At 45.2% G+C, this 20,659-nt stretch overlaps 1 protein-coding gene across 2 annotated transcripts in view; it reads left to right on the top strand.

Annotated features, from left to right (window-relative positions):
* The window catches only part of MYOF (myoferlin), a 149,570-nt gene extending 130,134 nt beyond the window's left edge, over positions 1-19,436 (top strand). For both annotated transcript variants that reach the window (XM_012659733.1, XM_012659732.1), the window contains 11 exons: positions 1,288-1,458; positions 2,210-2,358; positions 4,389-4,528; positions 6,624-6,712; positions 6,805-6,900; positions 9,868-10,009; positions 12,216-12,315; positions 14,548-14,738; positions 16,810-16,919; positions 17,281-17,428; positions 18,889-19,436. In XM_012659733.1, coding sequence (XP_012515187.1) covers positions 1,288-1,458; positions 2,210-2,358; positions 4,389-4,528; positions 6,624-6,712; positions 6,805-6,900; positions 9,868-10,009; positions 12,216-12,315; positions 14,548-14,738; positions 16,810-16,919; positions 17,281-17,428; positions 18,889-18,927 — 1,375 coding nt within the window. In that variant the 3' untranslated portion in view covers positions 18,928-19,436. The remainder of the gene's footprint in view (positions 1-1,287; positions 1,459-2,209; positions 2,359-4,388; positions 4,529-6,623; positions 6,713-6,804; positions 6,901-9,867; positions 10,010-12,215; positions 12,316-14,547; positions 14,739-16,809; positions 16,920-17,280; positions 17,429-18,888) is intronic.
* Positions 19,437-20,659: the final 1,223 nt, after the last annotated feature.

Genomic DNA, 20,659 nt, shown 5'->3' with positions numbered 1-20,659 from the left:
TGTTATTTGATCAAAGAATTCTTTTTCTCAGAGGACACATATTACCTGTCCCTTGGAATCTGGTATTGGAAATGTGACATCCTGGGGCATGTGTGGTTACGGTGCTTCCTGTGTGCTCATGATACAAGCACCTTTTCCCATGTGGCTACCTGCCTCCTGCAGGCCTCTGCCGCCGTCTAGAGAAGTTGCTCTAGATAGCTTGGGAGCTCTTCTCCAGAGCCCCATGGACACACACCCTTCTGTTCAAGTGGGTCAACATTCCTGGCTCTTCGGGCAGGAACCAGTCCACACACCAGAGTGCAGGGAGGAGGGAGGAGACTTCTTGCAATTTTTCCATCAACAAACTTTACTGAGTACCTTCTCTGGGAGTAGTACCTCTGTGGATGGTGCAGATACAGACTCCAGCACCCATCTGGAGCTTATGCCATGCACTTAGCACCCTCTGGATCACAGTCCTCACCTACCACAAAGACTACTGTTTGATTATTTATCTTTATCTCAGAACGGTTTGCATTTTAATGCTGTCTCCATAGAAAAGTCTTAAAGAACCAAAGCCAATGGCAAGGGTCTGGGAGGAGGGAGGAATCTTCTGGGCACCCTGCACATCACACCGTATGGTGAATTCCACTCACACCCCTGCCCTGTGCTCCTGCGCGGTGAGTCAAAGGTGTTCTATGGCATAGTGGTCCCTGTTGGGACAGGGGAGGGAACATAGTAGGGGCACAGATAGGGGACTGTAAACCAGGGTGATTGTGCTTTGCTAATCTCCCAGCCGGGTGGAGATAGATGCTCAGGAGACCAGGTAAATAGTCACGCGATGATCATAAAGTTAATGATGTTATTAAAATAATGCATTACTGTTATTATACTGTGGTTTGAGAAACGCACTCATGCCAAATGCTTTCTAAACATTTCTTCACTCAAACCTTATAACAACACTGGATGGCAGGTATTATAATCACCATTTTACAGACGAGAAAACTGAGCACAGAGAAGTTAAGTAACTGGCCTCGAGTCCCACAGCTAGCAAGCAGCAGAGGTGGGATTAGAAGCTAGGTTTTTAAAGCCCGTAATCTCCTGCTGAGCAAGCATATATTCTCTTACTGTTCTTCTTACTGGTATGTGCTATTTATCGAGTCTCCATACACCACCACTGACCCGGTTATCCCGTCAGATGTTCTCCTCCAACAGCCACGGCCGTGCCTGGGAATGCTTGTACGGAGCCCCAGCTTTTGTGAGATACCGGGACGGCTCATGGAGCTTCTAACCTTGCATTTGTTTATTTAGAATGTACGAACTGAACTGCTACTTACCTCAAGATAAAGACCTGAAAATCTCTGTCTATGATTACGACACCTTCACCCGTGACGAAAAAGTGGGAGAAACAATTATCGACCTGGAGAACCGATTCCTTTCCCGGTTTGGGGCGCACTGCGGCATCCCTGAGCAGTACTGCGTGTAAGTTGCTCTGGCCATCAGGGAGGCCATTGGCTCCATCCGACAGTCACACCTGGGGCAGCTTTGGCGCTCTACCTCGGTGTCTTTCTTCCACTGCTCCTTTCAATGGGCTAAGTACCATTTTTAACGATAGGATTGTCATAGGGAGAATCAGGACCACTATGCGTTGCCCACATTCACATCACATTCTGTGTAAAATGGGGCCCGCTGGAGCAGTGCCACACCTTGGAAGTGGCATATGTCACAGCTCGGAGAACCAGTCCCCTTATGCCCCCTCTTTGAGCCTCTCCTGGATGTCAAGGACTGAGGGCCAGCAAGGTTTGATGGCGGGAATTCCCTGCCCGTGGGAAACAGGGATTCCTTCCCCCTCCCCCCAATTGATGGATTTTGTGACATCCCTCTTCCTCTGCCTGCTACACTGCGTCTTTCCACAATATCTAATGAGACGTAACTTGCAATTTCTGGTTTATGAGTTTTCCTATTATGATTACAAGGATCTCAGTTAAACTCCTCATTTTTACGGAGGAAACCAAAGGCTAAATAAATAAAAATAACAGATTGGCTAAGGCCAAAATAACGTGGATTTTAGTCCTCAGAAATAGATTTCTAGGCAAAATCCAAAGTGGAGAACACATTCCCTTCTCCTATTACACGGAAGCATCTAGAAGTATATGTGTATGTGTGTGTGAAACCAAGAAGAACCTGTGGGCCCTGCAGTAACTCCAGCACCTGTGTGTGATTTTATTCACAGTTCTGGAGTCAATACTTGGCGAGATCAGTTGAGACCAACACAGTTGCTTCAAAATGTAGCCAGATTCAAAGGCTTCCCACAGCCCATCCTCTCCGAAGATGGAAATAGAATCAGATATGGAGAACGAGACTACAGTTTGGATGAATTTGGTGAGCACATTGCTGTGAATTGCAGACTGGTACAAAGTGTAATAACCCACTTATGTTGCTGGGTTTGGGGGAGTGGGGTAGACAGAGCCAGGACCCTCATTATACCATATGAGACTCTGCACAAATGACATTATGTAACAACAGCCACGTTATAGTAGAGTTTTGCCGGCTTGTCAAGTGTCAAAGTGGACACATTCTCTTGCCTGTCTTTTTGTCACTCGCCCTTTTTAAGTCCTAGCCACTTGAACTTTGAACACAAAGTTCTAACAATTCACTAATTTCCATGTAATACACAATTAGCTCAAAAATGCTCAGACAGTGGGGCAAGAATTTCTCTTTCAAGTTTATTCCATCATTCCCTTCTCCGAGAAGCCTGAGGGACACTGGATATGGATTTGAACAGCCCACTAAGTTCCCATCGGGTTCACATTCAGGCTTGGGGCTTCATTCTTTCTCAAGCAGTAATTTGTAATACGACCCGTACTGACACATGAACAGCTAGCCACACTACGACAGCAACAGAAATAGGCTTCATGGAGCATAAGCGCTATGGTGTGCTGCCATGCTTTGCAGGGGCAGGGATACCCAGTGGGTGGTAGTGGGGATGGCCTTCAAGGGTGCTGGACTCCCTGTGGGATACCCAGGGAAAGCTGAGCAAAGACACACAGGAGGGAAGGTGCTTCCTGATCCTCAACTTGGTCCTTGACCTTGTAATTAACTATGTTCTGTCTTTCCATGTTAAAGGGGACTTAGTCTTAGTCAATATCAGGGATGATTAGATGAAGAAATGCTGATGCTGCTAATGTGTGGACCTGCAAAATGATTGCAAATAAACTGGAAGCAACATGGTCTAGTGGTTTAGGGTACCCCCAAATAATCAAGTAGCTAGCCCCCCAAAATTGTATAAGTCATGGGAATTTTTCTGATTATTTTTGTCACATAACAAATCACCCCAAAACTTAGCAACTGAAAATAACCATTTTGTTTTGCTCACAATTTTGTGGGTCAGGAAGGGGCTCAGCAGTTCACGCTTGAAGTCGCTAACGCGATTGCAGTAAGATGGCAGCTGGGGGTGCTGACATCTGAAGGCTCTGCTGAGGGGGGACAGCCCAGGCGGCTCAGCAGACAACAAGAGCATATCCATGGGCCTCTCCAGCAGAGCGCTCTCTGGACATTTGGGCTCCTTACCTGGTGGGTGGCTTCCCAGACCGAGTGTCCCAAGAGAACCAGGCAGGAGCTGCATGGCCTTTTCTGTCTAGCCTGGGAAGTCACACGGCTTCCTTTCTCCAGATTTTAGTGTTTGAATATGTCTCCAGATTTAAAGGGAAATGCCACAGACCCCACCTATTGATGGGAGAAGTGTCAGAGAATTTGGGGGCCGTGTTTTTAGAATGCCATAGTGATGCTAGCTGCTGTAACAATTGAACATCCAAATTCTAGTAGTTTATTACAAAAGCATTTTATTTCTCATTGATTCAAAATAGGTGTTCTTATAGGTGGGTGGCCCGCCTTCCGAGTGCAGGGCCCTCCCATCTTCTAGCTCTGCCATTCTTCAGTGCAGGCATCTAAGGTTGCGTTCTTTTCTGCATCCAGGAGAGAAAGGCGTATGGAGGATCCTCCCAGGAGGGACTTATGAGCCAGGTCTAGAGATGATACATGTGTCACTTCCACCCATATTATGCTCTAGCTGAGCCTGTGGCCTCATCTAGCCACAAGAGAGGCTGGGAAGCAGAGCTAGCCAGGAGCTTGTGCCACTGAAGTCAATCCAGAAGGTGCCCACTTACACGTTTCAGTGTGTTCTGGTCCCTTAGCTATTGGCAGTCCACACATTGGATGTGAGCCCAGGTGGGGCAGGGCCCCTGGTCAGGAGCTACTTCTATCAACTATTCCTTCACCGGTCAAAGTTTGCACATTGGCACTGCCCGTCCATTTTGGCAAAGTCTGGGATAGGGGGCTTCAAATACCTCCAGGCAGTTTGGCTGAACTTTTCCCAAATGCCCATCCTGCTTCACTGTCACTTTCCATTCCAGAAGCCAACAAAATCTTGCACCAGCACCTCGGGGCCCCTGAAGAGCGGCTCGCCCTTTACATCCTCAGGACTCAGGGGCTGGTCCCTGAGCACGTGGAAACGAGGACTTTGCACAGCACCTTCCAGCCCAACATTTCCCAGGTAAAGGGGCTTCCCTCCTTTGAAGACCCACCATCCACGCCCCAAATGCAATGGCAATGGCCAACAAGATTTGCTTCTCTTGTCGTGTCTGAATACTTTCTGATACACAAGAAATAGAAATGAAACTCAGATTAGCTTCATCCCAAAGGGGAATTCATTGTAAGAATTTTCAGATAACTTACTAAGCCCTGTTACAGGTTGGCTGTAACTCAGAACAAACCTGAACCAGCGTCTTTCCCCGTCTCTTATCTCTTTCCTCTCTGAGTCTATTTAATCTGCCCTCTTGCTAGGATCATCTTCCTATGAGTCCAAATATTATGTACAGTTCCTGAGTGTTCTGTGTTATAATATAACCCATCTACTTCCAAATGTCTATGGATTGGTTGCCCCAACTTGGCCCAATTGCCTACCATGGAGCCACTCAGCTATAGCCAGGACAGGAGGGTCTGGGAAAGTGAGTGAGCTTGGCCTGGCATCGGGGGGAGGTGCCATCTGAGACCAAAGCATCAGGGAAGTGGGGACCATATGGATAATGGTGGGGAGGGTCTGTTCCCAGAAGATGGGAAGCAGTTTCCAAAGAAGAAAAATGAGACATGGCCAGTGACAAGATAGTCTATGTGGAATATTGTTATAATGAAGATTTCTGGGATGTGTCTGCAGAGATTTGGATCCACTAGGTCCAGGGTGGGGCCAGGAATCTGAATTTTAACAAGTACCTGGAGGGATTCTGATCACACTCTAAGGAATATTAACTAATGCAAATATTGTTGATACTGACAAGAACACAATGGACAAAGTAATCTCTCAAGAGCAGCCACAGTGGCCTGGGCTTTCTAGATTATTTTTTCACTTGCTTCTTGCCTTTATTCTGTTCCACATTTCTATTCCTTCCTTTCTGTATTCTCCTTCCTTCCACCAAAGAGCCTATTTTACCTCCTCTTTCCTCTTACCCCTCAACTGCAAACAGAGTCTCAACAACTGACAAAGTGAGGAAGATTTCTCCCTGGGAATCCCCAGGGCCCCGTCACTTCTGCCTACAGTATTAAACGCAGACTGTGGCTAGGTTTTAGGAGACACCTGGAAGCCTATCGTTCCGCAGTGTGCTTGATGTATTGTAGAGCCCTGAGCCCTAGAGATTAGTTGGAAAAGAGTCAGGATCATAGTACAATATATCTCTTTTCAAGAGCTCCAGTTAATTCATTTGATCACAATGCATTAGGAAGCCAATCTAGTGGTTTCCTTGGCAACTTTCTTGAAGACCAATCTGTTTTTCTCTGAAGACAGAGTCTATAAGACATCCAAAAAAAGTTTGGAGACTATAAATTGGTTTGTATGGTTGATATAGTTTTTTAATGGCATTCCTAGCCTGTCTGGAAGAACATTTCAGTCAGATGGATGGGCCCAGTCTGGCAGTCAGAGAGCTGAGTTGTCCTCACCAAGATGGCGGCAAAAGTGTTGCCCAACTTTTGCCCTCCCCTGTCTGCAAGCTTCTTACTAGGCGGTGGGCACTAGTGAACCCATGGCAGGGAACCCTCGCCTTTAGGAACAGTAACATTCTTGATGTTGTTTGAGTCCCTCCTTTGAAAGTGCCGTGTTGTAAGTTTTTCTTTACAAAGTTAAACACCATTTTCATTACTTTGATTTTGTATGTTGAGGTAATTGGAGAAACCCTTGGGGATCACAAAACTGGGACTGATATGAAGTGGGCAACGTGATGATGAATAGAGTGACAGCAGGAGAACTGTTCGAGGGTGAAGAACCCAATTTTAAGTCATTATAAGAGGGTGTGTGTGTGTGTACTGGGGGTTGGGTTAGTGATGGGAAGCCCCTCGTCTTATTAAGCAGGGAAGACTAAGGTGGGCATTTGCAGCCATTAGAGACCCCAGGGTGAGAATTGGATGTGGGTGGCCTAAATGACATTGTAGATAAAAGATTAATCTTGGTATGTTCTACTCCACTTATTGCCTTCCATATGGACTAATAAATTGTCAGGTCCAAAGAAATAGTTTTACATAAGAAATATGAAAGAAAATTGTTGTTTCTACCAGCCATAATATAACTTCAGTCCTCTTTTCTTTTTTTTTTGATGATTTAGGGAAAACTTCAGATGTGGGTGGATGTTTTCCCCAAGAGTTTGGGGCCACCAGGCCCTCCTTTCAACATCACACCCCGGAAAGCCAAGAAGTAAGTAATCATGAAGCCCTATGACATACACTGGGCTGAGGACTTAGTCCAGGACTAGAAGAAAAAGTATCTTCAAAATGTGCTCTTTTCAGATACTACCTGCGCGTGATCATCTGGAACACCAAGGACGTTATCTTGGATGAGAAAAGCATCACAGGAGAGGACATGAGTGACATCTATGTCAAAGGGTGAGGTTGGCATGCAAGTGCCTTTGACAAGCTCAGGGGATGAGACAGACTCTCTCCTTCATTAGTTTTCATTATTGAAGGTGCCCACTGTAGGATTCTTGGTTATTTGAAGCTATTTTACGTCGTTAATGCAATCTGTTTAGGTAGCTCCTGGAAAGCAAAGGGGGAAGGAACAGAAAAAAAAAAGAGAAACCCATATGGGCCTTGTTTATGAGCAAAGGTATCTAAGGACTATAAGAAGTGATAAATATTTCTTTGTTTCCCTTTCAATAAAGTGGACTTTCTTTAGTGTATTGAGCAGATTGGCTATTTCTGACATTTTTTAGCCATGTAGTTTGTTTTTTTTCCTCTTTGATGCCTTGGATAACTACTAGAAACACAAACAAGGCTTCCAAAATTTCTTTTTTCTACATATTTTATTACCAGCTGCCAATGTCTGTGGAAAAGAGGAAATGCTAGCAGATTTTTAAAAAATCATTCATTCCACTGATATTCACTAAGCGTCTGCATCCAACATGTAAAGTGTTATAGTTTTCATTATTTTCTTACTTGCATAATTCAATTTCAAATAGTCTATGTTGATGCTAGTTTTTTGTTATGCCTTGATCATAGATGTTGAGTGCAGTCTAGCATAGTGATTAAGAAGCCAGACTCTGGAGTCAACCTACCTGGGTTGAAATCCTGATATTTTCCCTCCTAGCTATGCAAGGTTGTAAGCTCACTATTCCTCATCTGTAAAATGGAGATAATGATTATATCCGTTTCCCAACGATATTCAGAAGATTCAAAGCATTTAGGATAGTGCCTACCAGGTAGTACAAATTACGTGAGTGCTAGCTAGTATTATTGCTCTTTCATGGAACTGAGTTTGGTTCCTGGATATATAAAAGATAAGGCTTGTGAAATTTAACATATTTGTAAAGTGAGAACAAAGTTTCACTTGTGATCTTAAGTGGGCTTCAATCAAAACTTTGTTAAAGACATAATTACCATCATTTAGGTTCCCTGTAAACAGGGAATGTTTCATCAAGTTCTTCATTATTATTTCTTATTTCAGGATCTCATTACCATTCCCCAAGGAAAACTAATCCCAGCTAATTATATATATGTAAATTTATTTGACTATCATAAGCATTTTTTTTCAAATCAAGGAAACAAACTCAATAATGCTAGACTGAGAGAAAACTCTTCTAATCAAAGAGTAGAGCTCAATTTAAAGTACCATATAAAATTTGGAATTAAAATATAAATACTGTATGTGAAAAGATGAATCACGCATAAATACCATGCTTAGCACTAGGCACATATGGGTACTGTCTTATATACAAAGCTACACATACATGCTCACAAACACATATACCTAGAGTGGTTGTTTAACTTGTCTTAAAATTAAAATGTGAAAAGACTCCCTTTTGAAATTAAATGTGAAAAGATTCACATAAAAAGAGAAGAATAGTTGCAGAGGGGAGTGGTCAGAGGTACGATGATGGTGACACTTTAGGGATGGGTCAGGTAGTGAAGCCACCAAGGTCACCGCCAAGAGTATGTGAAGTCTCCTCAGCGAGTTGGTTTAAAAGTTAACAGCTCAAAGGAATCTTTCAACTAATTTATCTAGTCAGTTCATTGATTAGCAAAAAGGAAAACTACTGTAGTTGACTGATATTAATACCATTACTAATATAATATTAGGACTTAATATTAGCAAGTGACTTTATAGTCTCCGTAGTGTAACAGGACTTTGGAGTCAGACTGACTTGGAAGTCATACTTAGTTCTGTCAGTTACTGGCTACTTGACCCTGTGTAAGTTAAAATATCCTCTCTGAACCTCAGTTTCATCATCTGTAAAATGGAGAGAGTTACACGGTTGTTGGGAAGAATAAAATAATGCAAGCTAAGTGCCTGGTTCATAGCCGATGATCGTAAGCACACATTAAAGATCCCCCCCTCCCCCTCTGCCCCTGCTAAGCCATGATCTCTCATTCTGTCCTTGCTTTCACCATGTGACGCAAGCACGTGTCATCAACCTCATTTTCCAGATGGGAGATGAGGCTCAGAGAGTTTCACAGCCATTCCTGCCTCCTACCAAGAATCTCTATCGGTGGGGTCCAGGCATCAATATTTTTAAAAGCTCCCCGGTTGATTCTAATGTGTTTCTAATGTGCAGTGTTGAGAACCACACACTCTACCACTTTGTCAATCTAAAATCAAAGTCACCCCTGGTTCCAAACCAGGAGCCTTCCCAGTTGTAGGCAAATATGACAACTTCCTTCCAGGAGCACACATTCATTCATTCCTTCAACAGGTATTTATTTAGTGTCTACTATGTGCCAGGCACAAACAAAAGGAAGCTTTTCCAATGTTAAAAGTTAAGACATTAAATTGTTACTAAAATGAATTCTCAGAGATATGCATATGCAAATAAGAGCTTACATCTTCCTTGACAGTCTCATTAACATGATCATAGTGAATTTAAGAATAACAAAAAAGAGAAGCTGTAAGATTACTTGATTCATGCCTTTTTTGTTTGCTTAAGTAAAATATGGGAAAGGAAATGCTAAAATTTTGAGCTAGCTCATATTCATTGAGCCTATCAGCAGTGATGACAGACACTGATGAGTTATAGTTGTGAAGACTAAAATCATAGCCAGCGGGCTTCAGCCTACCCAAAATAGAAGCTACGTTGTTGATATTTTCCAGAAAATTTCACCTTAGCCCTGTTAACTGAAGTCTAAAGGGCTTCCTGCTTTGGTTTTAGAGGAATTATATTTTATTTGGCTACAAGCTGTGTTGGATGCAATAGAGCACCTCCCCTTCATAAATCACCCCCAGCCCTGTAGATAACTGGAAGCTGCCCAAGAAAAGTGCATTAATTCTCCTGCTCTTCACTCCCCTAATCACGGCACAATTTTGCGGCTAGATTACTTGTCAATCACACGAACCTAAGTCTGTTTGCCTCTGCTTTTCAGCTGGATTCCTGGCAGTGAGGAAAACAAACAGAAAACAGATGTTCATTACAGGTCCTTGGATGGGGAAGGGAACTTTAACTGGAGATTTGTGTTCCCGTTTGACTACCTCCCGGCTGAACAACTCTGTGTCGTTGCTAAAAAAGTGAGCTTTGAAATATGCCAGTGGGAAGTGGATGTCATGGGTCTTCCTTAACTAGAAACTTGTAGAATGTTGCAGCTGCTTGGGACCTTGGAGGTCACTGAGTCCAGCTCCCTCTTGGTACAGATGGGGAATCTGAGACCTTGATACTTTCCCAAGGTCATGCAGCTATGACCGGGGTTTGTGTAATTGGGAAGAATAAGGAACGCAACTCTCTTTTCCCTACCATGTTGGTGGCGGGCTGAAGGACAAGGGGTAGAAGTGATGTCTTGTATCAATACATACAGCAACCCAAGTGGGTTTTGTATGTGATGGGGAGACTGATTTCTTCCCATGACAGGTAGAACCAAACAGAGGCAAAATATTAAAGAGGGTGAAATATCTCTTCCTCATTAAATCTTAGCATCTGCTTTGACTCCTTCAGAAGTAGTCCATGAGGGTTCAGGGCCCTCGTGGTCTTAATCAGTAAGACTTTCAGCTACAGAACTCAACTCCAACTGGCTTACACCAAAAAAGTGATTTATTTGTTCACGTTACTAAAAAGTCCAGGGTTGGCTGGCGTCAGGGATGGCTGGATCCTGTGCTGAAGTGATGTCTTTAGAAACTTGTCTCACTTTCTCTGCCGTTCTGCTCTGCCTTCCTCTGTGGGCCTCACTCCCAGGCGGGCTCTTCCCTGGCAGAGGCAGCAGCCCCAGCTCACATCCTGTGTTCTCAGCAGCCCTTGGCAGAAGAAGAACGAAGCCCTGGGGGTGTTAACCAGAGTTCTGGAACTGGTCTTCCATGTCTCTGCCTTTGGGATCGTGTTCCTATCACCCAACCAACCACTGTTACCCAGGGATGCAGTGCCCTGATTGGCCAGACTCTGGAGTTAGGGATGGAGCCAACCCCACCCAAATTTCACGCACTAGGGAGGGGGAGTCCCCAAGGAAAATCGGGTGCTTTCATTCAGATTTTCATCTAGGGACCTAGAACCTAGGTAGACAGTAATAACAGATGTCGGTCCCCTGTCCCATTCCTATCCCCCACATCCTATCAGCTTTCCCTAGCTCTGCCTGGTCACCCCTCTCCCCACTCCTGATCAAAATCTACCTTCCCTATGGCCCATCAGGCCAGGCCCTACTCTCTGCTGGTCCAATTCAGGGCTGGTGCTGTAGCAAGCACTGTTTTCATGCCAGGTGGGATGAGTGCCATCAAAGGGGACTTTGCAGAGGCACAGAGGCTCACTGTAATAGCAAACATGCACACTGGCAGGTAGTGAGGCAGAAAGGGGTGCGGACAGGGGAGGAATTCGGGTCAGACAGGCCTTTAGGTAAAGTTACTTTCCTGTTTACCCACGTCTAGGGCTGGACCTCCCCATGCCTTGAGTAGTACGTGGAGCATGACTCCATCCAGGACAATCAGGCAGGGACAGGCCATAGCAGAGTGGGCTTCTCAGCCCCTCAGATCCTGGTCCTCTGAGCCCTGCAAAGGAAAACATTCCTGGAATATGTAAAACAAAAACAACTCAATGATCTTCCTTCAAATTCATGAAGCATTGGGGGAATTCCCTTTTTGCTGGGGTTGGCTAATATTATCTGGGCAGAGGCATGAACACCTACCTCTAGTGTGAGGGATCTGAAAGTCTTAGGTGACCACAAGCATACAAAAGCCAATGGTATTTTTTGAAAGCCAAAAATGCCAGGACATTCTAAATCTGCACTGATAAAAGAGTGAAATCTGGTCCCCAGTCTCCTCACCCCGGTGTAAATGAGAGTATACTCAGACATCTGTGTAGGGTGAGGGGAAGGTTGGTGAACAGAGGTGACACCCCAGTGGGTGATATTGTGGGCTGGCTTAGAATGCCTGGCTTTAGGAGGATAATCCAAGTGGGCCATAGTGGTCTTCGGGAGGGAGATTAATCACTCCCCAACCCCCAGGGGTGGCAGCAGGAAGTCACACTGATAGGAACATGGCAGGAAATCTTCCATTTGGGAACAGCCTGGGACATCCTTTTTGTCACCCGGCTGGTGGCCTTGAGATTTCCTGGGGAGCCTGACTGCCCCCATACACATGGAGCAGAAGGACAGGGCCAATGGGAGGGAGTTTCCGGGGGGGTACAGAGGAGAGGAAAGGCCCAGGCCTTGGTGCTGTTTCAAGGAGCCACAGGTGAGGGTTTCAGCGTCCAGTAATCAGGGTCATTTGGTTTGTCCTAAAACTCTTTCCGTTTTAGGAGCATTTCTGGAGCATTGACCAAACAGAATTTCGAGTCCCACCCAGACTGATCATTCAGATATGGGACAATGACAAGTTTTCTCTGGATGACTACTTAGGTGAGGCTTACATTGGGATAATTTTCTCTAAAAAACTGTACTTGGAATTAATGAAATCAATTAAAACTTGGAAGCGATTATTTAAATCTCTAATACTTTTTGGTAATAGGGGGACAGGGGACACACCCATTGCTTGGCTGTCTTCTTGGCAGTGTGGCCTAACAGTGAATGCCACCCAGTTCCATGGGCCCGTCCTCTCTCGAGTGTTCTGGGGGAGGGTCTTGCACCAGCTCCCGTCTCTCTACGAAGACTCGAACCCTGTTTGCACAGAGGGATGCCGCGTCCCTGCCTCTACTTCCACACCACCCACGCTCTCCTCAGCGCCTCAGAATCAACTCCCACCCGCCTCCTTCACCCGCTCTCAGAAGTTGCTGAGCCCTCTGATCCCCCAGCCATGGCTCCTTCCCCACGTCCATCCTCCGCCCTCCTCTCTGGCTAAAGGCGCTGGTGAAGTGGCCGCTCCTCCCGCCGTGGCGCTGTGCTCTCCTGGCTTCCGCTCTCCCAGCCTTGGCCCTGTGACACCCCCCGGCTCTATTTCTTCCTCTCCCTCTTTCAATACAGGCCTCCCCTGGGGTTCTTGGGCTCCTTCCCAGCTCCCTCAGCCCCTTGCCAGGATTCACCCGCTCCCCCCTCCGGGGAAGGTCAAGCGCCACCTTTCCCCGTTCAGCAAGGGGACTCCTGCGCCAGGATGTGCGCGCAGCGCCATGCGAAACCGTTTCGATCGTTGTTCCCAATTCCCCGCCAGAACGTCTCATCTCTGTGTTTGGCTGGCACTTCGCCGTTATCACACCAGACGCCAGACTCAGCATTTCTTCCCTGCCCTCGTACCTGCTCTCCTCGGGAACTTCCTTGCTGCTCACGGGCCCTCCGTTTCCCTAGCCACCAGGGGGACGCGCCCAGCGTCCTCTCCGGCTCCTCTTCTCTTTCCTCCACACCCTTCAGCCACCCAGTCCTAGTGATGCCATCTGCTTTATCGCACGCACGCGCTTTCTTATTCCTGGGAGCTCTGCCACTGGCCGGTTCAGACCCTGTTTTCTGCAAGCCACCGTCACAGTAGCCCCTGACTGCGGTCCCTGCCCCCATCTTGCTTCCAGGGCACTCTCCTGGCAGAGGAAACACCGACCAATGTCTGTCTCTTATTCATCCCTTTGCCCCTCAGACCACCTCATGCAATGGTTTGACTTAGTCAGTGCTCGATGAGAGCTGAACAAACAAATGTGCCTGCACGTAGGCCAACGCAAGGCACAAAGGTAGCAAGTTCCAGAACAGTAGAGGGTTTTGCCTTGGAACGTAAACCAAACAGTCTGACAGCAAATAAGGAGAATGACTATATCTCAAAATGGCTCGTGAGCACGTCACCAAAAGGAGAGAAAAGACGAAAGCAGATGTAGGCTCGAGAGAGGCTGAGGTAACTCATGGTCTGTGGATCCGTTATGTAAATATGATGATGGTTTGAAGGGAACCTGCCCCAACCTCGCTGTGGTCTTTGCTGCCACTGTCAGAAACCAGACTCCTGTCCCAGTAGCCGTAGACCCGACCCCACGTCACACACAGCATTTTCTTAAGGGAAAGGGCTCCCAGGAGTTCCCAAACCCCAAAGACACTTTTCCCTCACTGTGAAAGCGGGAGGAATTGATGCCTCGCGCCACACAGGAGAAAATGTGCTTCTCCAGACACCCCGATTGACACCCCGATCGAGGCTGGGAGTCGTAGTTGCTGGTGAGGATTTTCTGTTGAGTTGTTATGTTTCTTCTCAAGTTCCTGTCTCTGAGGTTATGCCAGGAGAGACTTGAAGGTGAGTGTTCCCCGAGCATCCCATGTTCCAGGCGCCAGTTGTCTTTACCCAAAGCCAAATGGCCTCTCTGTTCAGGACAGCTCAGAACCAAAATGAGCACGTTTTAAATCCAAGGGCCCTGAGTTCAGTGGAAATTTTGTCTATAGATGTTTAATCCCTTTGAGTCTACAGAAGAACTCTGTTTATGCTCGTGTCTTTGAGAAAGAAAACATGTCGCTCTCTGTGCAGTACTGAGCAGTGGACAGCTATTTCTTCTGCCGTTTTCCATCCTATCTGGAAAGAATTTAAACATCTACCAGGATTTTTTTCTCTAACTCACCTGTCACCTGTTCAAAATTACTGTGTGTCTCTCCCCTGACAAGAACATCGTGTTCGCTTGTGAACAACGGCTGATCCACTCAAAGCTTATTTGGATTTAATGTTCTTTCCTTGGCAAGGTTTCCTGGAGCTTGATTTGCATCACACAATCATTCCAGCAAAATCATCAGAGAAATGCAATTTGGACATGATTCCGGACCTCAAAGCCATGGACCCCCTTAAAGCTAAGACGGCCTCCCTCTTTGAGCAGAAGTCCATGAAAGGATGGTGGCCATGCTACGCAGAGAAAGATGGCGCCCGTGTGATGGCTGTATGAGTGCTTCCTGGTCGAAGTTTGCTTATTCTTTTTATCATTTAGGTTTTGCCTTTATCCATAGATTTACTCCAGATAAGATAAGGAAGTGTAAGATTGGTGGGACTTTAAGTTATGGGAACAGTTTGTCTTTGGGATTACGAGACAGAGTGAGAGATGCCATGAGCATGTGTTTGGAGTTGGGGGAAGGTGAAGGACTTGGAATGGTCAAAAACTAGGAGCCCGAGTGGTTTCGCTGGATTTCTTTAGGACTCTGCTTTACCAGGAAGGTTACTTTATGCTGAGCTTCCACTGCAATTCAGTACAGGAAAAGGAGCTTCAAATTTGAGCTGTTCTCATTTAAAAAAAGAAAAAAAAGTAGAGGAAGTAGGAAGTGCTGGCATTTATTGAAAAATAAGGCCATTACTTACAAGCAAGTTGATGAACTCAAGATGTATTCTGATATAGAAGCAATAATGTGGGTTACCATGCCACGTGACAAAGGACTGCCTAGTCCATTATGCTTTATGTATTTATTTATGTATTTCAGAGACAGGCTCTTCCTCTGTCACCCAGGCTGGAGTGCAGTGGTATGATCATAGTTCACTGCAACTTTAAACTCCTGGGCTTAAGAGATCCTCCTGCCTCAGCCTCCCAAGTAGCTGGGACTACAGGCTCATACCACCACACCCAGCTGATTTTTAAAATTTTTTTGTAGAGATGGGATCTCACTGTATTGCCCAGGCTGGTCTCAAACTCCTAGCCTCAAGTGATCCTCCCACGTTGGGCTCCCAAAGCACTGGGATTATAGATGTGAGCCACCCTGCCCAGCACCATGATGCATTGTTAATAATAGCTAACATTTTTTAACACTAATTATGAACCAAGCGATATGCCAAGTGCCATACATTCATAATCTTGTTTTTTAAAATAACGTTGATGTATAATTTACATAAAATAAACTGTACCCATTTAAGGTACACAATTTTATGAGCTTTGATAGATGTATATGCCCATGAAACCACCACCATAATCAGAATCCAGAACCTTCCCATCATCCCCAAATTACCTTTTGTCCTTTGCAGCCCATCACTCCCTCCTCCCCAGCCCCAGGAAACCACTGATCTGCTTTCTGTCACAATACAGAAGTTTGCACATAATCTCATTTAGTTCTGCTGACAACCACATGAAGTAGACATTGTCTCCATTTTATAGATTCCAAAAACAGGCTTGGAGAGGTTGAGCAACCTGCCAATGTCAAGCACTCAGCTCTGTCTGATTCCTAAGCAGAGGCGTCATCTGAGCTCTGCTGCCTAAATGAGAGTCAGGGTCAGGGCTTGTCAAGTTGCTGGTGACCTTGTGGGCCTTCCTGGGTCCTGGAAAGTCAGTTACAACCCTGGGTAAAAGTAGCTATAAAAGTGGGCAAGTTTCTGGACCTCTTCACTTCAGCTCAATGTTCTCATCTGCACATGAGGACAGGAATAGCACCTTCATGGGGTTGCCATGAATATTACACGAGATTACCCACGTGGAAGGTTTGGACAGTGCCCAGAGCCTCCCTCAGGAACCTATTATCAGGGGGGAGCATTCACTCATTCACTCACTCATTCATCTATTGAGCTAGTGGACATCGAGTAGCTACTAAGTGCCAGCAGGGCTCCACGCGGTAGGTGACGATGATGAGCGTGAACACACAAGGCCCTGCTCTCTTGGAGCCTATGGTTGGTGCTCTATAGATGTTAGGTACTGTTGTTAGCAGGATTCAGATTAGTCTGGGTCCAAGCAGAGTTACAAAGGAAGGTGCGTAGGGGGCAAGGAGATCAATGTGAGAATGTAGGAATGATGGGGAGACAGAGAAAGAGAAGCAGGGAGGAGGGAAAGCAATTTCTCCTCTCCGTTTCCCACACAGAGCCGGTTCAGGAACACATGGAAGAGGAAATGGGATGAAATCTCTTGAGGAAAATTTAAGGCAATCTAAGGATTGTTTTACAAGAATAAAAATCACTGCTCGGGGAATACTGCTAGGGTCGGAGTAAAAATATTTGTGCAACGTGATGTCATGTGTTTAACCTGTTCTGCTTTACTGAAGGGGAAAGTGGAGATGACATTGGAAGTCCTCAATGAGAAGGAGGCCGACGAGAGGCCAGCCGGGAAGGGGCGGGATGAACCCAACATGAACCCCAAGCTGGACCCACCAAAGTGAGAGGCTTTCTTTGTTCTCGATGCTGCCTGCTCCCCAGACACCTGCAATCCGAAATCTCCCCCTCCAGTTGGCTTAATGGGCTGGATTAGCTGTGGTTCTTCCAATTCTGTGCTGAATAGTGGGAGGTGGGGTGGAGAGGTGGGTGATCTGGCTGCATTTGAATCATTCTCCTTTCCCATGAAGCCTAAGTTCAGTGTGTCTTAGGACGCCATAGTAGGTTGAAGAGCCAACCAGGGGAATAATATCTTTTCTTGACTTTATTCATGTTACTGGGTATTCCTTAAACTGTGTTCTGGTCTGAGGTAAAGTGTTTGTCCCTCCCGAGTGGGTAGGTAATACCATTTCTTTGCACCGCAGCCGACCAGAGACGTCCTTCCTCTGGTTCACCAACCCGTGCAAGACCATGAGGTTCATCGTGTGGCGCCGGTTTAAGTGGGTCATCCTCGGCCTGCTCCTCCTGCTCATCCTGTTGCTCTTCGTGGCCGTGCTTCTCTACTCCTTGCCGGTGGGTGTCCCTGGCTTCTTGTCTTGGCTTTTTTGTGAATCGTGGTCGGTCACCTCACTTGGCATTTGCCTTTCTTGCTGTTCAGAAAAATAACCCACTTGGCAGTGTGGTGTGGGAACCCCTTCAGCTTTTGGAAAATTGAAAGTTGTGTGTCCTGTGATCAGAATGACATTCTTAGGGTTTCATGAATTACAGACAGGACATTATGGTCTGAAAAAAACTTTGATTTCAGGAATCGTAGGAAAAATCGGTCAGGCCTTGATCAGTGTATGTCTGAACCATAGCCACTGATCTTCCTGCCGTCAGACTTGCTTGTTCCAAACCCTCCTGCATCCTAACTCCTTGCCCTAGCTTCAGGGATCCCCAGATCTCTGCTCATGATAGGTTTATACAAACACTGTACTCCACCCAAACTAGATCGTGGATCCCCAGCCCCTAAACACTCATGCCCTTACCTGTCTGGATGCCTTTGCCGATGATGTCCCTTTGCCCCCATTTTGTCTATCAAATCTTACTCATTCTTTAAGGCCCATGTCACATATAACCTCCCCCTTAAGTTTTCCTTAATCACTCCAGTCATAAATGGGAGTCCAAATGGGAGCTCTGGCAGTGTGCCTAGACGTAGAATCTTCATTCCTCCATCCAGAGAGTTTATTGAGCATCTACTGTAAGCTAGGAATTACGTTATAGAGATGACCACGGCATGATTTCTGTCCATGAGTGGTTCATAGTCTGGGAACAGGCAGACACATGGACAGTCAGATTACTGTGGCAGGCAAGCTGCTACAGAGACATGAACAAATGATCACAGGAGCCCACTGCTGAGGACCATTCCACCAAGGAGGGGACATTTTGAAGTTAAATTCCCCAAGTGGAGAAGGGTAAGTCCAGGCAGAGAAAACCATGGGCAAAAGCAAGGGAGGGGCACTGGATGTCACAGGAGGTGTTCAAAAACTTTTATTCCAATTCACATTAATAATAATGTCAATAATTTTGTCTTTAGTAGCATAGTCATACAACCACAATGGCAGAGGTTTTATGTCTTTATTTTTCCCCAGTGTAATACTTTTAGTTTGTTAACTATGAGTAGATGCACACTATCTTCTAGTTGTATATAGTCCAATCTGCCTTGACCATTGAAAACACCCCTCAGAGTTATTTCTTTCTCTTGATTTAGAATCTATTGATTTAAACCAGTGATTCTCAACTGGGGTGGAGGTGGATTTTGCCCCCCAGAAGACATTTGTCAATGTCTGGAGATACTTCGGTCACAGCAACTGGCAGGTGCTTCTGGCATCTATGGCCAGGGATGCTGCTAACATCCTACAATACTCAGGACACTCCCCAACAAGAAAGAATCATCTGGTTCTAAACGTCAGTAATGCCAAGATTGAGAAACCCTAACTGAAATACACATCTTCATAAATACATATTTAACATTGTTTCTGGTTCCTTTACAGAACTATTTGTCAATGAAGATTGTGAAGCCAAATGCATAATGAAAGCAGAGCCTTCTTTTCAAGAGTCATCCAGCAATAAGGAATCTCACCTCCGTGGACCAAAATCAAGTGTGTCTGAGACTACAGCCCAGTGGCACGTTACACTATTCCAGCAAGCCCGTCCGTTCTCAGAGGGCCTTAATGCTGCAATGACAGGCCAACAAGCAATATTTTTATCTTTTCTTTTGAAGTATTAAATGTTTTATTTTCTGAAGTTTTGACCATGTTTTCAAGGTGGCTGGTTCCATTTTAAAAATCATCTTTTTATGTGTCCTTATTTCTATAATTCAATTTTTGGAAATTGCTGAAATGAAATTTGAAAATTTCTGCTTCTTGATGTCATATACTCATTTGTAATCAGCTAAAAGAACTGTGCATTATAAAAACAGAATAGTTAGAGTGATTCTTATTTATGCCTACAACCATTGTTATGATATTTTGTATGGATAAACCTCATGAAATGCTATTTTAACCTCTGTGACAAACCTAAATAAAAATGTTTCACCTTTATACCTGGCTGTTTGGTGGAGCTGTGGGTCACATTGGGGAAGAGGCAGTCTCTGGTCCCCTGGTCTCAGTAGACACAATACCATGGCATACCTCCTGGCCATAAACCCTTTATAAGTGTGCTACCCAGGTTTGCCCAGTGTGTCAAACTGAGGGTAACATTGTAAATAATACAAACTAACGCTTATTAAAGGTACTTATTCTGTACACAGCACTTTTTTAAGTGCTTTATGTTTATTAACTCACTTAAGGACAAGGTAACCCTATAAAGGTAGATAACATTATTAACCCCATTTTACAGTTGAAGAAATTGAAGGGAAAAGGTTAAGTAACTTGTCCAAGGTCACACAACCAATGAATGGGAGAGCTGGAATTTGAACCCAAGCAGTGTAGGTTCTCTCTCTTAATGTCTCTTAACCACAGTGCTACACCACTGATGGAAGGTCTTTCAAAAGGAGCACACAGCTGAGATGGTCAAAGAATGAGTGACGGTAGCAATGCAGTGGTGACTCCACACCAACACCAAAGAGAGCGCGTTTTCTAGAATGTGCGATAACACTGTCCTGCTAGATAAGAGACTATGGTGAAATCAGTACACAGTTCTACTCAAACAGCAACGTAGAACTGAGTAGAGCAAGAATTGGCACCATAATGACAATGCTTTTAGACACTTAGACAAAGTTATACTTCAAGGGTGATTATGTTGGCATTATTGCTGAGTTGTTTCACGTTTGGAATATTTTAATTCCTTTCCATGTCCTGCCAAAAATCCAAGCATTCCAAGTGTGCTCAATACATAAAAATGAGAGACCTGCTCTGGCTGAATTACAATGTTCATCCCTTCCTGTGTACCCCCTCCTCCCTGAATGCCACCCCCACCTTTGCTGGTGGAACTCCTGCCCACCCTTAAAGTTCTGGTTTAGATGCCACCTTCTCCTTAACACTTCTTGGGCCCAAAGTGATTCTTCAATCTCAGAAGTAGACAAATTAGTATAAGCTTTCTGGAGAAATATATATATTAAAAGCCTTGAAAATGTACCCTTTGACCCAGTAATTTCACTCCTGAGTGTTGACTCCAAGGAAATAATCAGAAAGGCAGCCAAAGGTTCACATACAAAAATGTATGTTACAGTGTGCTTTATCATGGCACCAATCCGACACAACCTAAACGCCTACTTATAGGGGAATCAGAGAATCTATGGTGAAATCCCATATATTGTTACAA

The sequence above is a fragment of the Propithecus coquereli genome, unplaced genomic scaffold, assembly GCF_000956105.1.
Source record: "Propithecus coquereli isolate 6110/MARCELLA unplaced genomic scaffold, Pcoq_1.0 Scaffold63, whole genome shotgun sequence".
Classification (NCBI taxonomy): domain Eukaryota; kingdom Metazoa; phylum Chordata; class Mammalia; order Primates; family Indriidae; genus Propithecus; species Propithecus coquereli.
Note: the sequence above shows the minus strand (reverse complement) of the source record. Positions and strands in the feature narration are given on the sequence as shown.